At 37.9% G+C, this 24,862-nt stretch overlaps 1 protein-coding gene across 1 annotated transcript in view; it reads right to left on the reverse strand.

Moving 5' to 3' along the window:
• Positions 1 to 2,082: 2,082 nt before the first annotated feature.
• The window catches only part of LOC126191510 (3-hydroxyisobutyrate dehydrogenase, mitochondrial), a 76,281-nt gene continuing 53,501 nt past the window's right edge, over positions 2,083 to 24,862 (reverse strand). Inside the window, exons 6-7 of the mRNA XM_049932408.1 lie at positions 11,396 to 11,522; positions 2,083 to 2,602 (exon numbers count right to left, since the gene is read on the reverse strand). Coding sequence (XP_049788365.1) covers positions 2,420 to 2,602; positions 11,396 to 11,522 — 310 coding nt within the window. The 3' untranslated portion in view covers positions 2,083 to 2,419. The remainder of the gene's footprint in view (positions 2,603 to 11,395; positions 11,523 to 24,862) is intronic.

A 24,862-nucleotide genomic window follows, 5' to 3' on the forward strand; every position in this document is an offset into this window, starting at 1 on the left:
TGAAAGCAAGTTATATTCAAATTCTACTAAGATTTACCCTGTTAATTCTTATAATTTGTATGCTTGCTACAAGTTAACTACAACACACTCTTTAATGATTGAAGATGAATTACCCATTATTGTTTCTATACTCATTGCTACATCAAAACATAATTTTGAAATATGTAAGACTTACACTTACCCTGTTATGTGGCATGTCATTTATCAGTCAAAGGATTACTTACTGACTAAAAAGGACTGAAGGCATTTTTTATCTCTGAATGAGCATGATCTGCTTATATGAAGACATAAGTTAATTTGCCCAGAATCGTGTGTGTGTGTGTGTGTGTGTGTGTGTGTGTGTGTGTGTGATTTGTAGAATTGAATTATTGGACTGAAGTTTCATGTCAGGTCTCCTTGTGTAGTGGTTAATCTTGTTATTCGACACTGCTATGTTTAAATGACGGGACACTGAATTTTGCACATAGATTGGATCTATTTGATGCATGCATATATGCATAATGTTTTTAAGGCATTATATGATAAACGCATTGCCAATAAAGTCATAATAATAGTGCATAATTGCAGGCTGTATCGGTAATATCATGTTAGTTTGTGTGATTTCAGTTTTCGTGACCTGAAGGGCATTTTTCTATCTTGTATTTTCCAAATTCAAAAAAGTGTTGAGTGGGGGAATGTAAGGTATCTCTGTCTTTCTGGGGGTCTTTGGCTTCATCTGGAGACAAGTGCAGGCAGTTGGCAAGTGGTTATTGCGGCTAATTTTTCAGCCAAAATGGTCTATTTTTGGAAGTGAAGACATTAACCAGAATACTAAGAGCAAAGGAGATGAAAAATGTATATGCTTTTATTCATTTGTGATCAAGAATAAGTTTCTGTGCAATAAATAGTTTTGGTTTAACTGTAGCGTTCAAGGAGTTTATTACTATGAATGTCGAAAGTGGTACAGGAGCTCGTGTACAAATATTTGGTATGCACTCCCACACCAATACCTTTCACAGACTGGTGTGTCACTATACTACTGGAGTGCTGACAAACTCACCATCTGCCTGTTGGACTTGGCAGTGACACATGTGGGTGACAGGAGGCCACTTGCTGACCTATGCGTGCTTCACTGTCTGAGAGTAGCATTTGCTCTGGGGTCGCTGACTGCTTCCTATAACCACCCTGATTGATATATTCTGACACAAGATATAGTAGTATATGAAATTACTGTTTTTATGATTGGATGTTGGACATCCACTTGGTACCTATTCACCACATTGCTGCAACCACTCTCAAGGTGGATAGTTGAAGGCATTCCTGACCACTAGCAGCCAAGTTCCACCACCCACCATAGACGCCATTCACCCCTGACCTCTACAGTCAAATACTAAATCCATATTGCATAGTGAAGTGAATGACACTTTATTTCATGTAGTTAATCTACATCTAGATGAACGCCCTCCAAACAACTATGAAACGCATGGAAGGAAATAATTACAATTGCACCTGTATTGGGGCTCATTCACATGTGGATTACATTATTACCAATAACTGGTTAACAGCTGGCAATGTAGCAGTACGCAGACTTTTGTGGGAGAGCTGGCATCTTTCTTCAAGTGTCAGTTCATTCAGATTTTTCATAATTTTGTAACACTTATCCATTGGTCAGACAAATTATGAGACCATATGTGCTGCCCTTTTCTGTATACAATCGATATCCAAACAATTCCATGTTGGAATATCAACAACACGAAGAAAAGATAGATTGCTACTTACTGTAAAGATGACACATTAAGTTGCAGACAGGCACAATTAAAAGTCACTTACACATTAGCTTTCGGCCACAGCCTTTGTCAAAAAAAGAAACATACACACATTCATTCACATAAGCAAGAACACCTAATGCACACATGACCATCACCTCCAACAGCTCGGACCAGAATGCTCGAGCTGCCGGAGATGATGGTCATGTGTGCGTAACGTGTGCTTGCTTGTGTGAGTGGCATTCAGTGTCCTTTATTAGTTTTAAACGTGTCTGATGTAAGACAGATAAGAGGCGAAGCCTCAGGATAGTTCATGATCAGGTAGGCTGTTGACTAGTTAATGGATGGGGACAGAAAGTCTTGTATTTCAGAAAATATTGAAAAAGAAGCTGAAGCCTTAGTACACATTACAACTACATAGGAGAAAGGGACTAATTGCAGACATAATTCCAGGATAGAAATTGTAAAACACATGGTCTCAAATAATATTTAAGGAAGTAGTCCTGGTGTATACATAATCGCTTTGCTACTAAAAACTGGGCTGATAACTGTGCTAACATAAAACACATACCTCCATCTTCAATACAAAGTCGATTTTGACATTTCTTAATGTAATACATTTATATAGCCATTTGCATAGGAAGCTATGAGTGACATATTACACAGTTGCAGATTTATTTCGCTTCACTCAGAAACTTATATATAACAGAAAAATCTTTCTTTCCATATCCTTGTGCAACTAAAATGCGATAAATCTGGTGTGCTAATGAACCTAAGGGAGTAGGAACTTGATTTTTTGTTGATGCTTCTTGTGCAATACCAAGATCCTTTGCCATAAGATGTGTGCCAAAGCCACCCTGCAACAACAGGGAAAAAGTATAATTTAACACAATAATATCACAGCTTTAGTTACTACCACAAGCCTTATTACTCTATTTTTACAGTAATTGTGCATATGTTGTACGATGATAAATTGCACAGTGAACTAAAAGTTTACACAAAAGGAAGGAGAGAAGATTAGGGTTTAACAATGTTGATAATGAAGCTATTATTATATATTTGAGAAACCTGTTTTTGTCTTTGCTATATTTCGTTGAACTAAAGCTGTCACTTTACTTCTTCCTGCTGCCTCTATAGTTACAGCACTGTGACTTACTCATTTCCTTGAATATGTTACTCACACATCTTCATGATTGGCTCTGTTTTTAATGTCTAATTATGAGGATTACGACCACAGCCAACATAGTACACATTTTAATTAAATTGTTACTTTGTATGCTCATAAGTTTATTTTTCACAACTGCAAGCATCAGCCCTGAAATCATTCCATTATTTATTTTTGCTCTCAACTGCATGATTCACTACAAATAGCATCTTATCCTTAGCACTCCCGCACCATCCCTACTCTAATCACTATATCAACGACACCTTCTTAGCCCAAATATCATTTCTCTGTTGTCATATCTTTTTCCTTAAGGGATCATACGTAAGAAAGTCATCAGGTGTGCAAGAATTATGACAACTGTATTTGGTGTGGGTCCCCACCCCTTGTCAGAGGCAAATACAGATTTTTTTTTTTTTTTTTTTGGGTGGGGGTGGGGGTGAGGGAGGCACAAGCATTAGAAGAATGAACATGTCCTTATAGGCTTTCTGTATCTAATTTTAAAAATAAAGACACACACACACACACACACACACACACACACACACACACACAATTATATGTACATATAAATGAAATTAGTTTTATCGCAGCCATATTTTATCACGGTCATTATTACATAAGATGCAATGAAAGTTTCCTCTTGTGATTCCTACAGAATTCACTGTTGATGCAATACCTAGATGGATATGCATTGGTACCAGTACATTTAAACGATCTTCTGTCATCCTGCTAAGAAGATATGTCTTCAGAATGTGTGAGGTTGAGAAAGATCTCTCCACACTGCTGGTTGTTACAGGAAATGTGTACAGTAACTGACACAAGACTAATATTTGCTAGCACCATTGCTCTTTTATAGGCCTGTACTGGAGACTTTTCATATTTCTATCCATTTGTTGCAAAATTTGTAGCTTTCCCTTCAAAATTACCATCAAGGGATATCATCTTTGTATGGTGAAGCATTTTGCAAAATATGATGTATATCTTTATCACTAAAGTTCTGCAACTGCAATTTTTGGATGCCCGATTCTTTATGGCTGGGTTGTAGGGAGTCTTAATGACATTTCATTTAACAAATGATCAAGAAAGGGTACGAATACTGACAGATGGTAATACTCTTCTACAGGCTGTGTCTGAAAATTGGGTCTGTTGGTCCATTCAAAGAACAGCTGTAGACTGCTACGTAAACTGAGTGCCACCTGTAAGCCTTTTTGGAAGATCCTCCATCAATTAGTAATAGTGTCTATTTATTTATACTCCCTTTGTCGGGAAAGTTGCAGGACAAGCTTTCTTTAATTTCTGAGTTAGTAATACTAAAAAGGAATAAATGTTGTTTTTATGTTACCCGGTATATGTGCATCATTGAAATGACCTTGGCCATGTTTCCATGCAAAGTCACTAGGTGGCAGGGCTGTGCTTAGCAACACATTTTTTTTTTAATTCTTGGCCAATTAGTTATGGTGACACAATAGCTACTGATTGTGAGCAAAGAGTGAACATTACGTTCTGCTCAGGAAAACCCCTAGTGAAATGTGGACACTGAAAAAATGGTTCAAATGGCTCTGAGCACTATGGGACTTAACTTCTGAGGTCATCAGTCCCCTAGACCTTAGAACTACTTAAACCCAACTAACCTAAGGACATCACAGACATCCATGCCTGAGGCAGGATTCGAACCTGCGACCGTAGCGAAGACTGTATGTGGACACTGATTAAGCAAGCATGTGCAGGTGAGGCACTTCCAAGAAGTCATGTTTTCGAGTAGCACAAAAGGTTTCGTGAATGCAGATTTTCAGTGCAGGATGATCCCAGAGCTGGTCACCTGTCTACTGCACAAACTGATGCAAATGTGGAGCATGTAAGGCAGTTATTGCAAGAAGACCATCATATGACTGTGCATGCCATATCACACATAAACAGACAAACAGAAAGAGGAAAAACAAAGAATTTCTGTTGACCTAATGGACAGAGCCAGATTGATCCTATATTTCTGTCAAAGATTATTGCTGGGGAAGAAAGTTGGTGCTGGCAGTATCATCCCCACACAAAACATCGAAGTGTTGTATGGCGTATACCTGGATCACCAACCTCGAAAAATGTCGAACGACAATCTTTGAGAACAAAGACAATGTTGATCACATTCTTTGATAGTAAAAACTATTTCACCATGAGTATGTTCCTCCAGGTCCAACAGAGAACCAAACTATTTACATCAAAGTCTTGAAATATTTGCAACAAACAATTTGACATCACTGCCCTAATTTGTGGCATTCTCTGGACTGGTTCTCACTGCGTGACACAGCAAGACCCCATACTGATTTATCTGTTACCAATTATTTGACCAGATATTCTGTTGTTATTGCCATCCTACATCCACCAAATTGCATTGCAGTTTCTCCTTGTTTCCTCAAGTGAAAAGGCAACTGAAAAGAAAGCTTTATCATGATATCACAGACATCAAATGGGCTGTGAAAAATAGGTTTACAGCATCGGAGCTGAATGCTTGCTTCCAAGAACTACAGAGAGATTGGCTACTGTGTATAGAGAAGCAAGGGGACTACTTCAATAGGAGCTCAGCTCATTACTTGGCAAGTGAAATTTTCTATTTTTTTAAAAAGACCTGTCCTGGAACTTTACTGACAAAGGGAGTGTGTTCAATTAGATTTTACCCACAGCTTGGGCATATCATTAGTATTGTTATGATGAGAGAGTATCAGAGAAACACAGCTTGCAATGTGTGCTGTCCCCTCCATTGCCCCATTGCACAAAATCAGGTGTTATAAGTCCATGAACCATGGACCTTGCCGTTGGTGGGAAGGCTTGCGTGCCTCAGCGATACAGATGGCCGTACCACAGGGGCAACCACAACAGAGGGGTATGGGTTGAGAGGCCTGACAAACATGTGGTTCCTGAAGAGGGGCAGCAGCCTTTTCAGTAGTTGCAGGGGCAACAGTCTGGATGATTGACTGATCTGGCCTTGTAACACTAACCAAAACGGCCTTGCAGTGCTGGTACTGCGAAAGGCTGAAAGCAAGGGGAAACTACACCCATTTTTTTTCCCCTGAGGGCATGCAGATTTCCTGTATGGTTAAATGATGATGGAGTCCTCTTGGGTAAAATGTTTCGGAGGTAAAACAGTCCCCCACTTGGATCTCCGGGCGGGGACTACTCAAGAGGACGTCGTTATCAGGAGAAAGGGATTGGGTTGTTTTGGGAGAGGAGACCAGACAGTGAGGTCATCGGTCTCATCGGATTAGGAAAGGAAGTTGGCCGTGCCCTTTCGAAGGAACCATCCCGGTATTTGCCTGGAGCGAATTAGGGGAATCACGGAAAACCTAAATCAGGATGGCCGGACACGGGATTGAACTGTCGTCCTCCTGAATGCGAGTCCAGTGTGCTAGCCATTGCACCACCTCGCTTGGTGGGAGAAAGAAAACTAGTGTTCTACGGATTGGAGCATGGAATGTCAGATCCCTTAATCGGGCAGCTAGGTTAGAAAATTTAAAAAGGGAAATGGATAGGTTAAAGTTAGATATAGTGGGAATCAGTGAAGTTCGGTGGCAGAAGGAACATGACTTTTGGTCAGGTGAATACAGGGTTATAAACACAAAATCAAATACGGGTAATGCAGGAGTAGGTTTAATAATGAATAAAAAAAATAGGAGTGCGGGTAAGCTACCACAAACACCATAGTGAACGCATTATTGTGGTCAAGATAGACACGAAGCTCATGACTACTACAGTAGCACAAGTTTATATGCCAACTAGCTCCACAGATGGCGAAGAGAGTGATGAAATGTATGATGAGATAAAAGAAATTATTCAGGTAGTGAAGGGAGACGAAAATTTAATAGTCATGGGTGACTGGAATTCGAGAGTAGGAAAAGGGAGAGAAGGCAACATAGTAGGTGAATATGGATTGGGGTAAGAAATGAAAGAGCAAGCTGTCTGGTAGAATTTTGCACAGAGCATAACTTAATCATAGCTAACACTTGGTTCAAGAATCATGAAAGAAGGTTGTATACATCGAAGAATCCTGGAGATAGTAGAAGGTATCAGACAGCTTTTATAATGGTAGGACACAGATTTAGGAACCAGGTTTTAAATTGTGAGACATTTCCAGGGGCAGATGTGGACTCTGACCACAATCTGTTGGTTATGAACTGTAAATTAAAACAGAAGAAACTGCAAAAAGATGGGAATTTAAGGAGATGGGACCTGGGTAAACTGACTAAACCAGAGGTTGTACAGAGTTTCAGGGAGAGCATAAGGGAACAATTGTCAGGAATGGGGGAAAGAAATACAGTAGAAGAAGAATGGGTAGCTTTGAGGAATGTAATAGCGAAGGCAGCAGAGGATCAAGTAGGTAAAAAGACGAGGGTTAGTAGAAATCCTTGGGTAACAGAAGATGTATTGAATTTAATTGATGAAAGGAGAAAATATAAAAATGCACTAAATGAAGCAGGAAAAAGGAATACAACTGTCTCAAAAATGAGATCGATAGGAAGTGCAAAATGGCTAAGCAGGGATGGCTAGAGGACAAATGTAAGGATGTAGAGGCTTACCTGACTAGGGGGCAAGATAGATACTGCCTTCAGGAAAATTAAAGAGACCTTTGGAGAAAAGAGAGCCACTTGTATGAATACCAAGAGCTCAGATGGAAACCCAGTTCTAAGCAAAGAAGGGAAAGCAGAAAGGTGGAAGGAGTATATAGAAGGTCTATACAAGGGCGATGTACTTGAGGACAATATCATGGAAATGGAAGAAGACGAAGATGAAGATGAAATGGGAGATAAGATACTGCGTGAAGAGTTTGACAGAGCACTGAAAGACCTGAGTCGAAACAAGGCCCTGGGAGTAGACAACATTCCATTAGAACTACTGATAGCCTTGGGAGAGCTAGCCCTGACAAAACTCTACCTGTGGTGAGCAAGATGTATGAAACAGGTGAAATAGCCTCAGACTTCAAGAAGAATATAATAATTCCAATCCCAAAGAAAGCAGGTGTTGACAGATGTGAAAATTACCGAACTATCAGTTTAATAAGTCACAGTTGCAAAATACTAACGTGAATTCTTTACAGACAAATGGAAAAACTGGTAGTAGCCGACCTCAGGGAAGATCAGTTTGGATTCGATAGAAATGTTGGAACACCTGAGGCAATACTGACCTTACGACTTATCTTAGAAGAAAGGTTAAGAAAAGGCAAACCTACGTTTCTAGTATTTTTAGACTTAGAGAAAGCTTTTGACAATGTTGACTAGAATACTCTCTTTCAAATTCTGAAGGTGGCAGGGGTATAATACAGGGTGCAAAAGGCTATTTACAATTTGTACAGCAACTAGATGGCAGTCATAAGGGTCCAGGGGCATGAAAGGGAAGCAGTGGTTGGGAAGGGACTGAGACGGGGTTTTAGCCTATCCCAGATGTTATTCAATCTGTATATTGAGCAAGCAGTAAAGGAAACAAAAGAAAAATTCGGAGTAGGAATTAAAGTCCATGGAGAAGAAATAAAAACTTTGAGGTTCGCCGATGACATTGTAATTCTGTCCGAGACAGCAAAGGACTTGGAAGAGCAGTTGAATGGATTGGACAGTGTCCTGAAAGGCAGATAGAAGTTGAACATCAACAAAAGCAAAACGAGAATAATGGAATGTAGTCAAATTAAGTCGGATGATGCTGAGGGAATTAGATTAGGAAATGAGACACTTAAAGTAGTAAAGGAGTTTTGCTATTTGGGGAGCAAAGTAACTGATGATGGTCGAGGTAGAGAGGATATAAAATGTAGACTGGAAATGGCACGGAAAGCATTTCTGAAAAAGAGAAATTTGTTAACATTGAGTATAGATTTAAGTGTCTGGAATTTGTTTCTGAAAGTATTTGTATGGAGTGTAGCCATATATGGAAGTGAAACATGGATGATAAATAGTTTGGACTTGAAGAGAATAGAAGCTTTCAAAATATGGTGCTACAGAAGAATGCTGAAGATTATATGAGTAGATTAAGGAGTTATTGAATAGAATTAGGGAGAAGAGAAATTTGTGGCACACTTTGACTAGAAGAAGGGATATGTTGGTAGGACATGTTCTGAGGCATCAAGGGATCACTAACTTAGTATTGGAGGGCAGCATGGAGGTTAAAAATCATAGAGGGAGACCAAGAGATGAATACACTAAGCAGTTTCAGAAGGATGTAGGTAAGTACTGGGAGACGAAGAATCTTGCACAGGATAGAGTACCATGGAGAGCTGCATCAAACCAGTCTCAGGACTGAAGACCACAACAACAACAAGTCTTTGTATGCTATGGCATCACAGCACCAACTCCAGTACCTCAATTTCAATGCAGATTTTGAATTTATTTGAAGGTTAGTTCAATCAGAATTGTCATGACATATGTGTGATGAAATTTTGTTCAGCCATTTAAAGATAACCTGCTACATAAAGTAAAGGGTTTGCTAGCAGCAACATGCTGCCCATTCAGTATGTGATATGTAATTTGATGTCTGTTAGATTCGCTGCACCAAGTGCAATAAAAAGACAAAAATCATTATGGGTGAACCCTAAAAGTTAAGCATATGTTCTAATGGACTTTTGTGTACATCTTTTAAGATCTACAGTTTTGTATTTCCCAATTACACAAAACTCTTATTGCCTGGGCAACATATTGTAAAAGAGTGCACTGCCGACAAATATTTCGCTGCTTGATTCACTATTGTTGACTTTTAGCACCTTTGCCTATTGATTTAACTTTTTTGTAAATAGCCTATGTTCTTTCTCAGGATTCAAGCTATCTCCATATAAAATTTCATCACATTTGATTCAGCAGTTCTCCTGTGAAAAGATGACATAAAGACAGACAGAATTAGTTTCACATTTGTATTATTAGTAACTTACGGGTTACTCACTGTGTCTTTCAACAACAAACACAGTACTATATCATGATTGAAGTATGCTGGTTACTGATAAAAATGTCAAACAGGACAGAAGATATTATTTGCCAACAGGAGAGCTTTGGCGAAATGTCAAGGCACATAGAACAACAAATGTGCTGACCATAGAAGCCTTGTCAGTTGATTGTTATCTGAAAAGAGTATTTCCATCTCTCTCATTACAATGACTTATTCATATTGAGACCAAAGTAAGTATAATTATGACTGATGGAAAGCTGAAACTTGGTGGTACTATTTCTTACTAACCAATAAAATAATGCAGAGAGTTCAAATATTTACTGAAAGTATCTGAATGTTTGAGCTCGAATGAAGCCATAGAAATTTACAAATTTTTCACTGAGTACGAGATTTAAATTTACTTGCATAGTGAGTAAAATCTACACAATAGCTCATTTATCTGCTATGCAATTGTGAAATGATAAATGACATCATGTTTTATCACACTTTTCTTGTAAATTCTGACAAAAAAAAAAAAAAAATAAAAAAAAAAATAAAAAAAAAAGAGAAATAGCACAACAAGTCACAGTTATTCATGGAAGTATGTTCTGTCTATGCAACTAAATGAAAGGCAGTTTGTCTATTGCCAAATATGTTTTGCTTCTTTTGTTTGTGAAGCATCTTCAGTGGCCTGTAATAAATGTTTCTTTTTATATATATGTAATAAATGTATTATGTAGTAGTTATAATATGTTACTATGTTATATTCTGTGATGTTTTTCTCTTGTTTTTCAGATTCAAATCAACTTTTGTAGCACAAATTTCTTGGGGTGAAATTATTGTTAGGTGTTACTTATGATTTCCAATGCAGTTAGCACACTTATATCCCACTAATTCCAAGCTTTCTGCATTTTTTTAAACTCACAATTACTATAGTGGTGGACACACAAAACTGCCTACAGTAAGTCACCCACAAGCTTTTACTTAGCACACTTTGTGATATTCAATTCACATCTGTGCATTAGAATGATCTGAGGCTTCTCTTAAATCACCTAAAGTCTCATGCAATTGTCCTGTCTGAAACATGGCCAACACTACATATATCCTCTGAATCTGTATACCTCTGAATGACCTGCTGAGTTGCAGACAGGCACAACAGAAAGACTGTTACACATTACACCTTTTATTAGCCCCAACAGACCACTACACTGTCATACTTCCAGCCAGCATTATACTCACTTTGGTCTCAATATGAATAAGTCATTACAATGAGAGAGAGAGATGGAAATACTCTTTTCAGATAACAATCAACAGACAATAAATCTCAGGATATAATTTCATTTTAACACAAATATTTGTCCACTACAACCTGTATTCATATGGTGTACAGTCACACCAACATAAATGTAATCTTGTAATTACAACAAAAAAGGTTAACAAAGTAAAAATTATCATACACTGGCTTGTTGCCTCTTAGTTAATAACATAATATTTGTGGTCTACCCTGTGAAATTACGCTATATAACTTATCAGAACATTGAACATATGGATTTTACAATTCCAATAGCAGACTATCTTGAAATCACTTGACAATAAATACCTCATAGTTATTGGCACTTGGTACATTGCTGATTGTTCCTGGTACAGGATTATATTGTTCTGATGACCAGCAACGTCCAGAGCTTGTGTTGAAGATTTCCATAAGGACATTTGGTTTCAGGCCCAGCCTGCAAAAGAAATAAAGAAAAAGTGTATATGCTAAGATACATAAGTTAAAAACTAAATTTAGAAACACATTGTTGTTGTTGTTGTGGTCTTCAGTCCAGAGACTGGTTTGATGCAGATCTCCATGCTACTCTATCCTGTGCAAGCATCTTCATCTCCCAGTACCTACTGCAACCTACATCCTTCTGAATCTGCTTAGTGTATTCATCTCTTGGTCTCCCTCTATGATTTTTAACCTCCATGCTGCCCTCCAATACTAAGTTAGTGATCCCTTGATGCCTCAGAACATGTCCTACCAACATATCCCTTCTTCTAGTCAAAGTGTGCCACAAATTTCTCTTCTCCCTAATTCTATTCAATAACTCCTTAATCTACTCATATAATCTTCAGCATTCTTCTGCAGCACCATATTTTGAAAGCTTCTATTCTCTTCTGGTCCAAACTATTTATCATCTATGTTTCACTTCCATACATGGCCACACTCCATACAAATACTTTCAGAAACGAATTCCTGACACTTAAATCTATACTCGATGTTAACAAATTTCTCTTCTTCAGAAATGCTTTCCTTGCCATTGCCAGTCTACATTTTATATCCCCTCTACTTCGACCATCATCAGTTATTTTGCTCCCCAAATAGCAAAACTCATTTACTACTTTAAGCATCTCATTTCCTAATCTAATTCCCTCAGCATCACCCGATTTAATTCGACTACATTCCATTATTCTCGTTTTGCTTTTGTTGATGTTCATATTATACTCCTTTCAAGACACAGTCCATTACTTTCAGCTGCTCTTACAGGTCCTTTGCTGTCTCTGCAAAAATTACAATGTCATCGGCGAACCTCAAAGTTTTTATTTCTTCTCCATGGACTTTAATTCCTACTCTGAATTTTTCTTTTGTTTCCTTTACTGCTTACTCAATATACAGATTGAATAACATTTGGGATAGGCTAAAACCCCGTCTCACTCCCTTCCCAACCACTGCTTCCCTTTCATGCTCCTTGACCCTTATAACTGCCATCTAGTTGCTGTACAAATTGTAAATAGCCTTTTGCACCCTGTATTATACCCCTGCCACCTTCAGAATTTGAAAGAGAGTATTCCAGTCAACATTGTCAAAAGCTTTCTCTAAGTCTACAAATGCTGGAAATGTAGGTTTGCCTTTCCTTAATCTATTTCCTACGAGAAGTCGTAGGGTCAGTATTGCCTCATGTGTTCCAACATTTCTACAGAATCCAAACTGATCTTTCCCGAGGTCGGCTTCTACCAGTTTTTCCATTTGTCTGTAAAGAATTCGCGTTAGTATTTTGCAGCTGTGACTTATAAAAACTGATAGTTCGGTAATTTTCACATTTGTCAACACCTGCTTTCTTTGGGATTGGAATTATTATATTCTTCTTGAAGTCTGAGGCTATTTCACCTGTTTCATACATCTTGCTCACCAGATGGTAGAGTTTTGTCAGGACTGGCTCTCACAAGGCTGTCAGTAGTTCTAATGGAATGTTGTCTACTCCCAGGGTCTTGTTTCGACTCAGGTCTTTCAGTGCTCTGTCACTCTCTTCACGCAGTATCATATCTCCTATTTCATCTTCATCTTCTTCCATTTCCATAATATTGTCCTCAAGTACATCACCATTGTACAGACCCTCTATATACTTCTTCCACCTTCTGCTTTCCCTTCTTTGCTTAGAACTGGGTTTCCATCTGAGCTCTTGATATTCATACAAGTGGCTCTCTTTTCTCCAAAGGTCTCTTTAATTTTCCTGAAGGCAGTATCTATCTTGCCCCCTAGTCAGATAAGCCTCTACATCCTTACATTTGTCCTCTAGCCATCCCTGCTTAGCCATTTTGCACTTCCTGTCGATCTCATTTTTGAGACTTTTATATTCCTTTTTGCCTGCTTCATTTAGTGCACTTTTATATTTTCTCCTTTCATCAATTATATTCAATATATATCTTCCATTACCTCAGGATTTCTACTAGCCCTCGTCTTTTTACCTACTTGATCCTCTACTGCCTTCAGTACTTCGTCCCTCAAAGCTACCCATTCTTCTTCTACTGCATTTCTTTCCCCCATTCCGGTCAATCATTCCCTAATATTCTACCTGAAACTCTCTACAACATCTGGTTTAGTCAGTTTACCCAGGTCCCATCTCCTTTATATTCCCACCTTTTTGCAGTTTCTTCAGTTTTAATCTACAGTTCATAATCAATAGATTGTGGTCAGAGTCCACATCTGTCCCTGGAAATGTCTCACAATTTAAAACCTGGTTCCTAAATCTGTGTCCTACCATTATAAAATCTATCTGATACCTTCTACTATCTCCAGGATTCTTCGATGTATACAACCTTCTTTCATGATTCTTGAACCAAGTGTTAGCTATGATTAAGTTACGCTCTGTGCAAAATTCTACCAGACGGCTTGCTCTTTCATTTCTTACCCCCAATCCATATTCACCTACTATGTTGCCTTCTCTCCCTTTTCCTACTCTCGAATTTCAGTCACCCATGACTATTAAATTTTTGTTTCCCTTCACTACCTGAATAATTTCTTTTATCTCATCATACATTTCATCACTCTCTTCGCCATCTGTGGAGCTAGTTGGCATATAAACTTGTACTACTGTGGTAGGCGTGGGCTTCATGTCTATCTTGGCCACAATAATGCGTTCACTATGGTGTTTGTAGAAGCTTACCAGCACTCCTATTTTTTTATTCCTTATTACACCTACTCCTGCATTAGCCCTATTTGATTTTGTATTTATAATCCTGTATTCACCTGACCAGAAGTTTTGTTCCTCCTGCCGCTGAACTTCACAATTCCCACTATATCTAACTTTAACCTATCTATTTCCCTTTTTATATTTTCTAACCTAGCTGCCCGATTAAGGGATCTGACATTCCACGCTCCGATCCTTAGAATGCCAGTTTTCTTTCTCCTGATAATGATGTCCTCCTGAGTAGTCCCCACCCGGAGATCTGAATGGGGCACTGTTATACCTCTGGAATATTTTACCCATGGGACGTCATTGTTCTTTAACCATACAGTAAAGCTCCATGCCCTCGGGAAAAATTATGGCTGTAGTTTCCCCATGCCTTCAGCTGTTCCCAGTACCCGCACACAAAGGCTGTTTTGGTTAGTGTTACAAGGCCAGATCAGTCAATCATCCAGACTGTTGCCCGTACAACTACTGAAAAGGCTGCTGCCCCTCTTCAGGAACCACACGTTTGTCTGGCCTCTCAACAAATACCCCACTGTTGTGGTTGCACCTACGGTACGACTATCTGTACCACTGAGACACGCAAGCCTCCCCACCAATGGCAAGGTCCCTGGTTCATGGGGGGTTAGAAACACATATCTAATAGAACATGTCCAAGCGCAAGCATGCGCACACACACACACACACACACACACACACACACACACACACACACACACACACACACATATTCTGAAAATAAATGTTAACAGTTGCAAATTAATACACTGGATGAAATAGTAAGTTGGCAGGTTGATAACTGGGGAAATAAATATGATGGGGGCAGCTGTGGTAGGTGGTGGCAGCAATGGTCCAGTCTCCAAGATGTACATGATACTCCAATTCCTGATAGTAGAAGGGACAACCCAAAAAATTTCATAACATTTTCATATTCAATTTAGTGCTGCCAAAAATAGAAGACAGATCATTAGGAGATTCTAACATTGCTGCCATGTAATAGTAAAAAAGACTTCTTTTATTTGCTATATCATCTCTGATTAGCAACCTAGAAACAAAAATAAACCATGCAAACTGCTATCTCAATCATATAAATTAAGAGAAAAAATACATTAATTACATAATAAAATACATTCCAACAATAAAAATTGATTATTTTGCTAAAGCTTTAAATTAATAATATTCTAAACGAAAACTATAATTTAGCCAGTTATCAGCTTGCAGCATGTTCATTTTACCAAAGCATTTTCTCATGCTGTTGTTCTACATGACACTCACTGTTGGTTTCCAGACTGCCACCAAGTCATTATAAACCATATATTTTCTTTTCTATGTATAATTAGTTGTGGTCTGATACACATCACAATGGTTGCATTGCATATTATTGGGACTAACACATCTTGGTATCACCTCACATCTTGTGTCTACCATGAGGCACCCTCAGAAGGCTCTCTGTTTCCTGTGACCCTTGCAGATTGCTTCCAGAAAGTGATATCACTTTCAGGTTTCCACTTATATCCAAATTCCTTTGAAACATTGGCCTGCAATGGCTTCTCCATTTATCTGCATTCATATGTGCTGCAAATATCTTGCCACCTGCTGCACTTTATTCTTTACAATTTATATACTACTTTGCATTAATTACCAATATTTTTACATACAATGTGCTTCTTATTACCTATGGTTTATAGTGTATAGCTGATTAAAACAGAGAAATTATATAGACAGTAACAAAACCTATGGCCTTCTGTGGAAAATATCCAGTACAAAGTAAGATCCGTTTGAAAAATAAAACTCTGGAAAGGGTGAACACATTCATACATTTAGCTATAAACTATTCTGTCTTGAAGGAACAGACCTAGATGAAAAATGTGTCAGTTATACAAAAACAATGGGAATTACTAATAATGTAATGATGCCTTCCCTGGTCCAGGGGAATACCAAGAGTATGCTTTATTAACACCTTACCAAGACCTGTGCTGTGCTGTGCTATGGCAGCAGAATCTGGATAATAAAGGCAACATATGCAAAAAGACTAACAGCCTATGGAAGCAAATTGTTGAGATGAACAGCTGGTCACACCAAACAGGATCACAAAGCAATGAAGATTCGTTGAAGGAACTTAAAATGGAGCCCGTACACGTTATATACAGAACAACTGGAGAAAACATACATGATATATGATGAATAATTCAAAGAGTATCCGAAAATCCATATTACACTACCAACCCAACAGTGCAAGATCACTAGATTGACTGAAGAAAAGATAGCAAGAGGGCTTTTCAATGAGGCTATAAAATGCCAGCAGACCTAATACTTGGAAGGGAGACCACGAGGAAGAAGACGAATAGTATGTTTAAGCTTATAGCAACATCCGAAACTTTAGCCATTTAAGCCTTGCAGCTCCTCTTGAGTGGTATCTAGGTCATTCCCAAGTATCACTGATGTTCTCTTTCCTACCTTAGGGGTATCTTTATGCTATTTCACTTATGCTAGCTGTGCTGCCTGGTATCTTCTTGTAGTTGGATCCTGTCTTGCCAGACAATTCCAGTCCATGTGGTAAGACCTTTTCATATACTTTGTTTAGTACCTCATATAATCCTCAGTCCCGAAGTATATTATAAACACAATTATTTCTCAATAGGTCTCTCTATCCATCTGTGATATTTGCATGTAGATTATACTCAATGACAATACGCTCAGGAGCTCTCATCAGCACACAAATGCAGACGTCACTTTCCCTTCTTTTCAGGTAGATGGGGTATGTACCATGTCCAATATTGAAGAGAACTAAACCTTTTGATGGGTAAATATATTCCATTAACAACCTTTCCTCAACATTAGGAAATATTTTGTACACTCATCTAGCAGTATTAATGCTTTTTCAGGTTCCTTGCCACTCCATTAATAACTTATTCATGAGTCCCTGTTTTCTGTTTGTATATTCTCTTAAAATGGCTTTAACTTTCTCTCATCCTTTTTTTATTAGCCAATACACTGCACTTCTGTAGTGTGTGATGTAATCCAGTGGCCAGAGCCCAAGAATAGTGAAATGAGCATCTGCTGCTGCTGTTCAATATGCATCTTTTCTGTACCCTTTGTATTACCTGGGCCAACATTGTCCTCAACCTGTGAGCCCATATACTCGCTCCATGTGGTATGATGCCTGATAAGATATATTCATGGCATATCCATATTAATTGCTAAGCCATTCTAAATTTATTTTATTCTATACTAACAACCCTTTGCATAACTGCAGCTGCTGTAGTACTGGTTTGTTTTGCATGAGCTGGAAAATTTTGTCTTCTATCACGTACAAATCCCAGACCCTACCAGAAACTTCACTATATAGTGGTTCATTATTTATTTTTATTCTAGGATTTCTTCTGAATGATTAGCATCCTTTTAACAATGTATTAACTATTTTCACATAGGCACTTTTAGTTTATATACTTGAAGCTGTCACTATTCATACAAAATCTGCATTGTGTTTGTTCCTCTTCCTTCAGTTGTGTCCTAGTTGCCCTACACATAATTAGTAGGAGTCTTCTGCATTTCCTACAATGTTCTCAACTTCTGTTGCAGTACACATTTTCTCCACTAGGGTTCTGACTTCATCCTAGAATATGGGCCCACAGGCTGAACTCTGGCGACAATCCTTCCTTATGCTTTCTCTTGGCCATGTACACTTTTTGCATACAGATTTCTATAAATAACCCCTTGGGCTCATGAAAAGGGGGTAGGATATTCCGTTTTATGCATCTGTGAATAAGGTCAGCCACATTAGGCTGTCAAAGGCACCTGTGATATTATTCCCACAGCACAGACTTCAGACCTCATTTGAGTCCTGAACAAAGGTAATTGCCTGGTTTATGACATCTTTCATTGAATGTCCCTTTCTGAACTTATTTATTTATTTATTTGGTAGGTTATGATGTACATCTATGGAGTAAGTCCAAGTACATATTTGCTTCTTGCATAGTTCTCTGGAAGAGTGTAGCATTCCAAAGGATTGGAAAAGGGCACAGGTCATCCCCGTTTTCAAGAAGGGATGTCGAACAGATATGCAGAACACGTTTTATGTTCGAGTATAATGACTTTTCTGGAGATTAGAAATCTACTATGTAGGAATCAGCATGAGTTTCAAAAAAGATGGTTGTGTGAAACCCAGCTCGCGTTATTTGTCCACGAGACTCAGAGGGCCATAGACACGGGTTCCCAGGTAGATGCCGTGTTTCTTGACTTACGCAAGGCATTCGATACAGTTCCTCACAGTTTAATGAACAAAGTAAGAGCATATGGACTATCAGACCAATTGTGTGATTGGATTGAAGAGTTCCTAGATAACAGAATGCAGCATGTCATTCTCAATGGAGAAAAGTCTTCCGAAGTAAGAGTGATTTCAGGTGTGCCGTAGGGGAGTGTCATAGGACCATTGCTATTCACAATATACATAAATGACCTTGTGGATGACATCAGAAGTTCACTGAGGCTTTTTGCGGATGATGCTGTGGTATACCGAGAGGTTGTAACAATGGAAAATTGTACTGAAATGCAGGAGGATCTGCAGCAAACTGACACTAGTGCAGGGAATGGCAGTTGCATCTCAACGTAGACAAGTGTAATGTGCTGCGAATACATAGAAAGAAAGATCCCTTATCATTTAGCTACAATATAGCAGGTCAGCAACTGGAAGCAGTTAATTCTATAAATTATCTGGGAGTAGGCATTAGGAGTGATTTAAAATGGAATGATCATATAAAGTTGATTGTCGGTAAAGCAGATGCCAGACTGAGATTCGTTGGAAGAATCCTGAGGAAATGCAATCCAAAAACAAAGTAAGTAAGTTACAGTGCACTTGTTCACCCACTGCTTGAATACTGATCACCAGTGTGGGATCCGTACCAGATAGGGTTGATAGAAGAGATAAAGAAGATCCAACGGAGAGCAGCGCACTTCGTTACAGGATCATTTAGTAATCATGAAAGCGTTACAGAGATGACAGATAAACTCCTGTGGAAGACTCTGCAAGAGAGACGCTCAGTAGCTTGATACTGGCTTTTGTTAAAGTTTCGAGAACATACCTTCACCGAGGAGTCAAGCAGTATATTGCTTCCTCCTACATATATCTCGCGAAGAGACCATGAGGATAAAATCAGAGAGATTAGAGCCCACACATAGGCATACCGACAATCTTTCTTTTCACGAACAATACGAGACTGGAATAGAAGGGAGAACCGATAGAGGTACTCAAGGTACCCTCCGCCACACACCATCGGGTGGCTTGCAGAGTATGGATGTAGATGTAGAAGGAGTTTTGAACATGTTGACATTTGTATCAATGGCTCTGGGGCAGGGAGGAAGGAAATGTCATTTTGAGACCTGTTGGCAAAAAAAGGCAGGAGTATAGTGAGAAAATTATTAAAATTAGAAGTAATTGGAGGAAAAACTACATTATCAATGAAGTAGTCTCAAATAAGACCACCTACATTGCTGTTAACTCCGAAAAGAGTGAATGGAGAAATGGCCAAAGCCTGGCCAAAGTCTGCTGAGCTGATGATGCAAATATTATTACCAAATGATACCACACAGAATGAAGATGGAATCAAAAACATCTTTGTACAGAGCTGGATGATAATCATACTGCAGGAAGAAACCATCAGACAGTTAGAGAAAAAAAGAAAAAGAAAAAAAGAAAAGTCTCTGAGACCTGACTACATTCGTTGAGGTGCTCTGAGGGTTAAGAAAATAAAATAACACTATTTTTGCCAAATCTAAATCATGCAGAAGGAAAGAATCCTAATGTCATCGAAAATAGCTGAAGTTATTATCTTTGAAAAAAAGGGGGGGGGGAGATAAAGATCCTAATTTCCCAGTCATATTGGCCAATTTTCCATACAAATAATTTGGCAAAAATACATGGAACCAGGGTAATTTTAAAAGGGTCTGGACTGTAATCAATATTGATCAAAATATAAAATGGAACTAGAGAGCTTACTTATAATGTATGGTTTACATAACACAATTCAAAACTATACAAGAATAGGTATGAACACTCAAACTGCCATTGATTACGTAATTACAAATATTCAGTCTGGCAGAGATAATTGCCTTATAGAAGACATGAATTTATCAGATCGCAACTCACAGAAAGTAATAATAAAAGAAGTAGGGAAATTAGATTCACTCAGCTTTATCCCTTACAGAGATATGAGAAGTTCTAACATAACAGCCCTAAAGATAAAACTACAAAATGAAAAATGGCCAGAAATGTACTTACCTAACACTGTTAATGATAAATATAACAGTTTCCTAGATATCTATTTAAATATCATTGAAGAGTGTTTGCCAACGAAAACTAAACCAATAAAGAAAAAGTGAGGAAATCTACCATGGCTAACAAAAGGTCTAATAGTAAAGTTGAAACTTCTTCATGCAATTTGGAAAGCTCCAGATAGGCCTATTCATTTTGTTGAATATTATAGAGCCTATAAAAAGATTTACAATAAAACTTTAATAGCTGCAGAAAAAACTGTACAATGGAAATGTTATTACACAAGCTCCCAACAAAGTCAGAAGCACTTGGAAGATAATAAACAGAGAAACAGGAAAGTCATCAGGAAATAACAATAAAGGCTTAAGCCTAAAAATCAATAATGTTGTAACAGAAGATCCAATAATCATTAGCAACACTTTCAACCAATATTTTACCAGCATCTGCCAACAACTTACACAGGGTAACAATGGTGATTCTCTGCAAGCCCAAAAACTAGTTGAGAATAAACAAATGTCACCCAGTAACTCATGTTACCTGTATCTGGCAACTGAACAATTTTTTGTTTTTTAGGGCACTCAACTACTAAGGTCATTAGTGCCCAGTCACAAACGTTAGTGCACTAATAGCGTAGAAAAACACAAGGGGGCAACATCAGAAAGTACTTAAAAAGACACAGAGAAACAAACCAAAAGAGTTAGATCTTTTTGGACAAATCCATCGGTGTAATAAAACGAAGGACACAAGCAGCTGCTCAAGCATCATCAGCTAAAAGTTCCTGTAAGGTAGACAGCAGACACAGGACAACACGAGAGTGAATAAAACGGGGACAGGACAATAAAACATGGCACACCATCAATGGATGACCACAGGGGCACTGCGGGGTGGGGTCACCGCGTACAACAGGTAGTGGTGGCTAAACAAGAGATAAGAAAAATAGTAGAGAAACTAAAAAATAAAGCATCCACAGACATAAATGGCCTGTCAAATAAAATTTTGAAGCTAACTACTAGGGAAATTGCTAAAACCCTCTGTCACTTAGTCAACTCATGTCTCGAAAATGGAATCCTCCCAGATAGAATGAAGATTGCCAGAGTACTACCACTTTTCAAAAAAGGTGATCACATGTGCCCAGATAATTACAGACCAGTTTAGCCCCCTTCCCATTTTGTCACAGTTCCTAGAACAAATAATATTTGTTGGGTTAAAACTCTATCATAAATGGTAGACAGTTTGGTTTCCAGAAGGAAGAATCTACAGTGTCAGCTGCATTTGAGCTTATTAATATAATCTCTGCAGGCCTAGAGCAAGGCTGAATCCCGGATGGTGTCTTTTGTGACTTATCTAAAGCTTTTGGTCTTGTGAATCATCACATATTAATAATGAAGCTACACCACTATGGAATTAGAGGAACTGCTCTTGATATCATAAAGTAATTTCTGCAGAACAGAAAACAGGCAGTGGGAGTGTCACACAATCAAGGGAAACAGCTATCAGAACTACAAGATACCGCTGCAAGAAGGGGGGCAAGTTCCTTCACATACTCTGTGTAAAGTCGAACTGGTATCCCATCAGGTCCAGCGGCCTGTCCTATTTTGAGCAATTTTAATTGTTTCTCTATCCCTCTGTCGTCTATTTCGATATCTACCATTTTGTCATCTGTGCGACAATCTAGAGAAGGAACTACAGTGCAATCTTCCTCTGTGAAACAGCTTTGGAAAAAGACATTTAGTACTTCGGCCTTTAGTCTGTCATCCTCTGTTTCAGTACCATTTTGGTCACAGAGTGTCTGGACATTTTGTTTTGATCCACCTACCGCTTTGACATAAGACCAAAGTTTCTTAGGATTTTTTGCCGAGTCAGTACATAGAACTTTACTTTCGAATTCATTGAATGCCTTTCGCATAGCCCTCTTCACACTACATTTCGCTTTGCATAAATTTTGTTTGTCTGCAAGGCTTTGGCTATATTTATGTTTGCTGTGAAGTTCCCTTTGCTTCCGCAGCAGTTTTCTAACAAGGTTGTTGTACCACAATGGCTCTTTTCCACCTCTTACAATCTTGCTTGGCACATACTCATCTAATGCATATTGTACAAAGGTTTTTAACTTTGTCCACGGATCCTCGACACTATCTGTACTTGACACAAAACTTTTGTGTTGAGCTATCAAGTACTTTGAAATCTGCTTTTTGTCACTTTTGCTAAACAGAAAAATCTTCCTACCTTTTTTAATATTTCTATTTACGGCTGAAATCGTCGATGCAGTAACCGCTTTATGATCCTTTCTTAGTGTAACGCTATTTCTCATAATGTAGAAGAAAATTAACTCAAAATTTTAGTCCAAAAATTAATTATTTGCAATGTCCACATCAAAATATCATGGTTCTTGCAAAATGACAAGAAAATTGTAAAAAGTTTTCAAGCAGAAAATGTTATGTAAATAATACTAACCTATCTTGTGGAGTCAGAGGTGACAATGATTGTCGGTCATATTTACATACCATTCTTGTTCACTGTAGATAACCTGAGGTGATTTTTTTGGATTATTCCATACACAAACTGAATTGACCCTCTACTAACACTGAACTGTGACTGACTGCCTGACTGACTTAACTGACAGACTGACTGACCCCTGGGGTAGCAGCCGCATTCATTTTTATAACTTCTTGACAGTCACCAACTCTAGCACCTAACTCATGTATATCTTATATGGGAAAATGTGGAGATTTACATATATTAAGACAGAACACAGTCTCAAAAACACCGAGACAAATAGATTTTGTAGTGATCAGCACATAGAAATGTTTGCTTGTGAATTAATACTGAAAAATAGTTCACTTTTAACTGTAACTTTATGGGTATCCCCAATCGGAAATTTTGAACTGCTTATGAGGAATTTTAACACCTTACTACGTTATCTGTCACAGAGCAGTAAGCAGTTAATAGTCTGTGGAGATTTCAATGTAGATTCTCTTAATGATTCTGATAGAAAGTACAATTTGGAAACTGTATTGAGATCCTAAAAATTAATCTCACTAATAAATTTTCCAACATGGATGGATAAAGCCTGTAATTGATACTGTTTTCTTTGATTAAGCTTAAAGCAAGAAAATAACTGTTCATCCAGTAGCAAATGCTTTTTCTTATCATGATAAACAGTTGGTTAAGATAAATAAGATAGTGCCTTCCAGTACTGGTACTCATTAGTATAAATTAGTTAGAATAATTAATGACTCCAGAATAAATGTTTTTAAGAATAGCTTACAAGAGATGACCTGGGACAAAATTCACTATGAACCAAATGCTGACATAAAATTTAATCTATCCCATGATAAATTCACATCATTATTTGAAAATAGCTTTCCATGTACGCTAATCAGAAAGGACATTAAAGAGCCTTGTAAAAAAGGAAAGTATCTTGTGAAAGGAAACAGGAAATGTCTCTGTTAGCGAGAACAAGTAAAGATCTCGTAGTAGTTGCACATTACACAAACTACTCACAATTACTAAGATAGGTTATTAAAAAAATCAAGGAACATGCACATTACATCAAAAATCAGTAATTCTGACAATAGATTTAAGAATACCTGGAATGCAGTGAAACAAGACTGGTCAAAGAACAGAATAACATCACTACTGAATTGAATGAAAGGTCTATAAATGATGAGCCACAAGTAATAATCATTTTTTAAACATAATAGAAAATATGGCAACAAACTGTTCAAGAGAAAAACTCAGTCATATGAATGTATGAAATTAAGACAATTGCATATTCTCTCAAAACTAAAAACTCATCTAGATTTGGTGGTGTTTCTAACAGAGTACTTAAGATTTGTTCCCATACAATAAGCCCAGTTTCATCTGAAATATGTAATGAAATGCATCACTTACTGGAGGCATTTTTCCAGAGAGACAAATGTGTCATTGCTAAACCCCTCAATAAGAAAGGTGAGACGAGAGATGTCAATAACTACTAACCTGTTTCACTACTGACATCATTTACCAAAATTTTTGAGAGTCATGTATTCTAGATCAGTATCCCACCTGATCAACAACAATATCCTCAGTAAATCACAGTTTTGATTTCAAAAGAGTTTCTCAACTGAGAATGTCATTTACAAATTCATTCAGTAAAATTTCCAAGCATTTAATAAGAAAATAGCACTGGTTAATATATTCTGCGACCTGTTTAAGGCATTTCACTCTGTGAATTACACTATTCTCCTAAGACATACTGCAGTTTTATGGTAATGATGGTGTAACCAACCAATGGATAATGCCATATCTAAGCAAAAGAATGCAGAAAGTTGTACATAGTAATTCAACCAATGTAATCAGGAGAAATTCT

This window comes from Schistocerca cancellata, chromosome 1 (assembly GCF_023864275.1).
Source record: "Schistocerca cancellata isolate TAMUIC-IGC-003103 chromosome 1, iqSchCanc2.1, whole genome shotgun sequence".
Classification (NCBI taxonomy): Eukaryota; Metazoa; Arthropoda; class Insecta; order Orthoptera; family Acrididae; genus Schistocerca; species Schistocerca cancellata.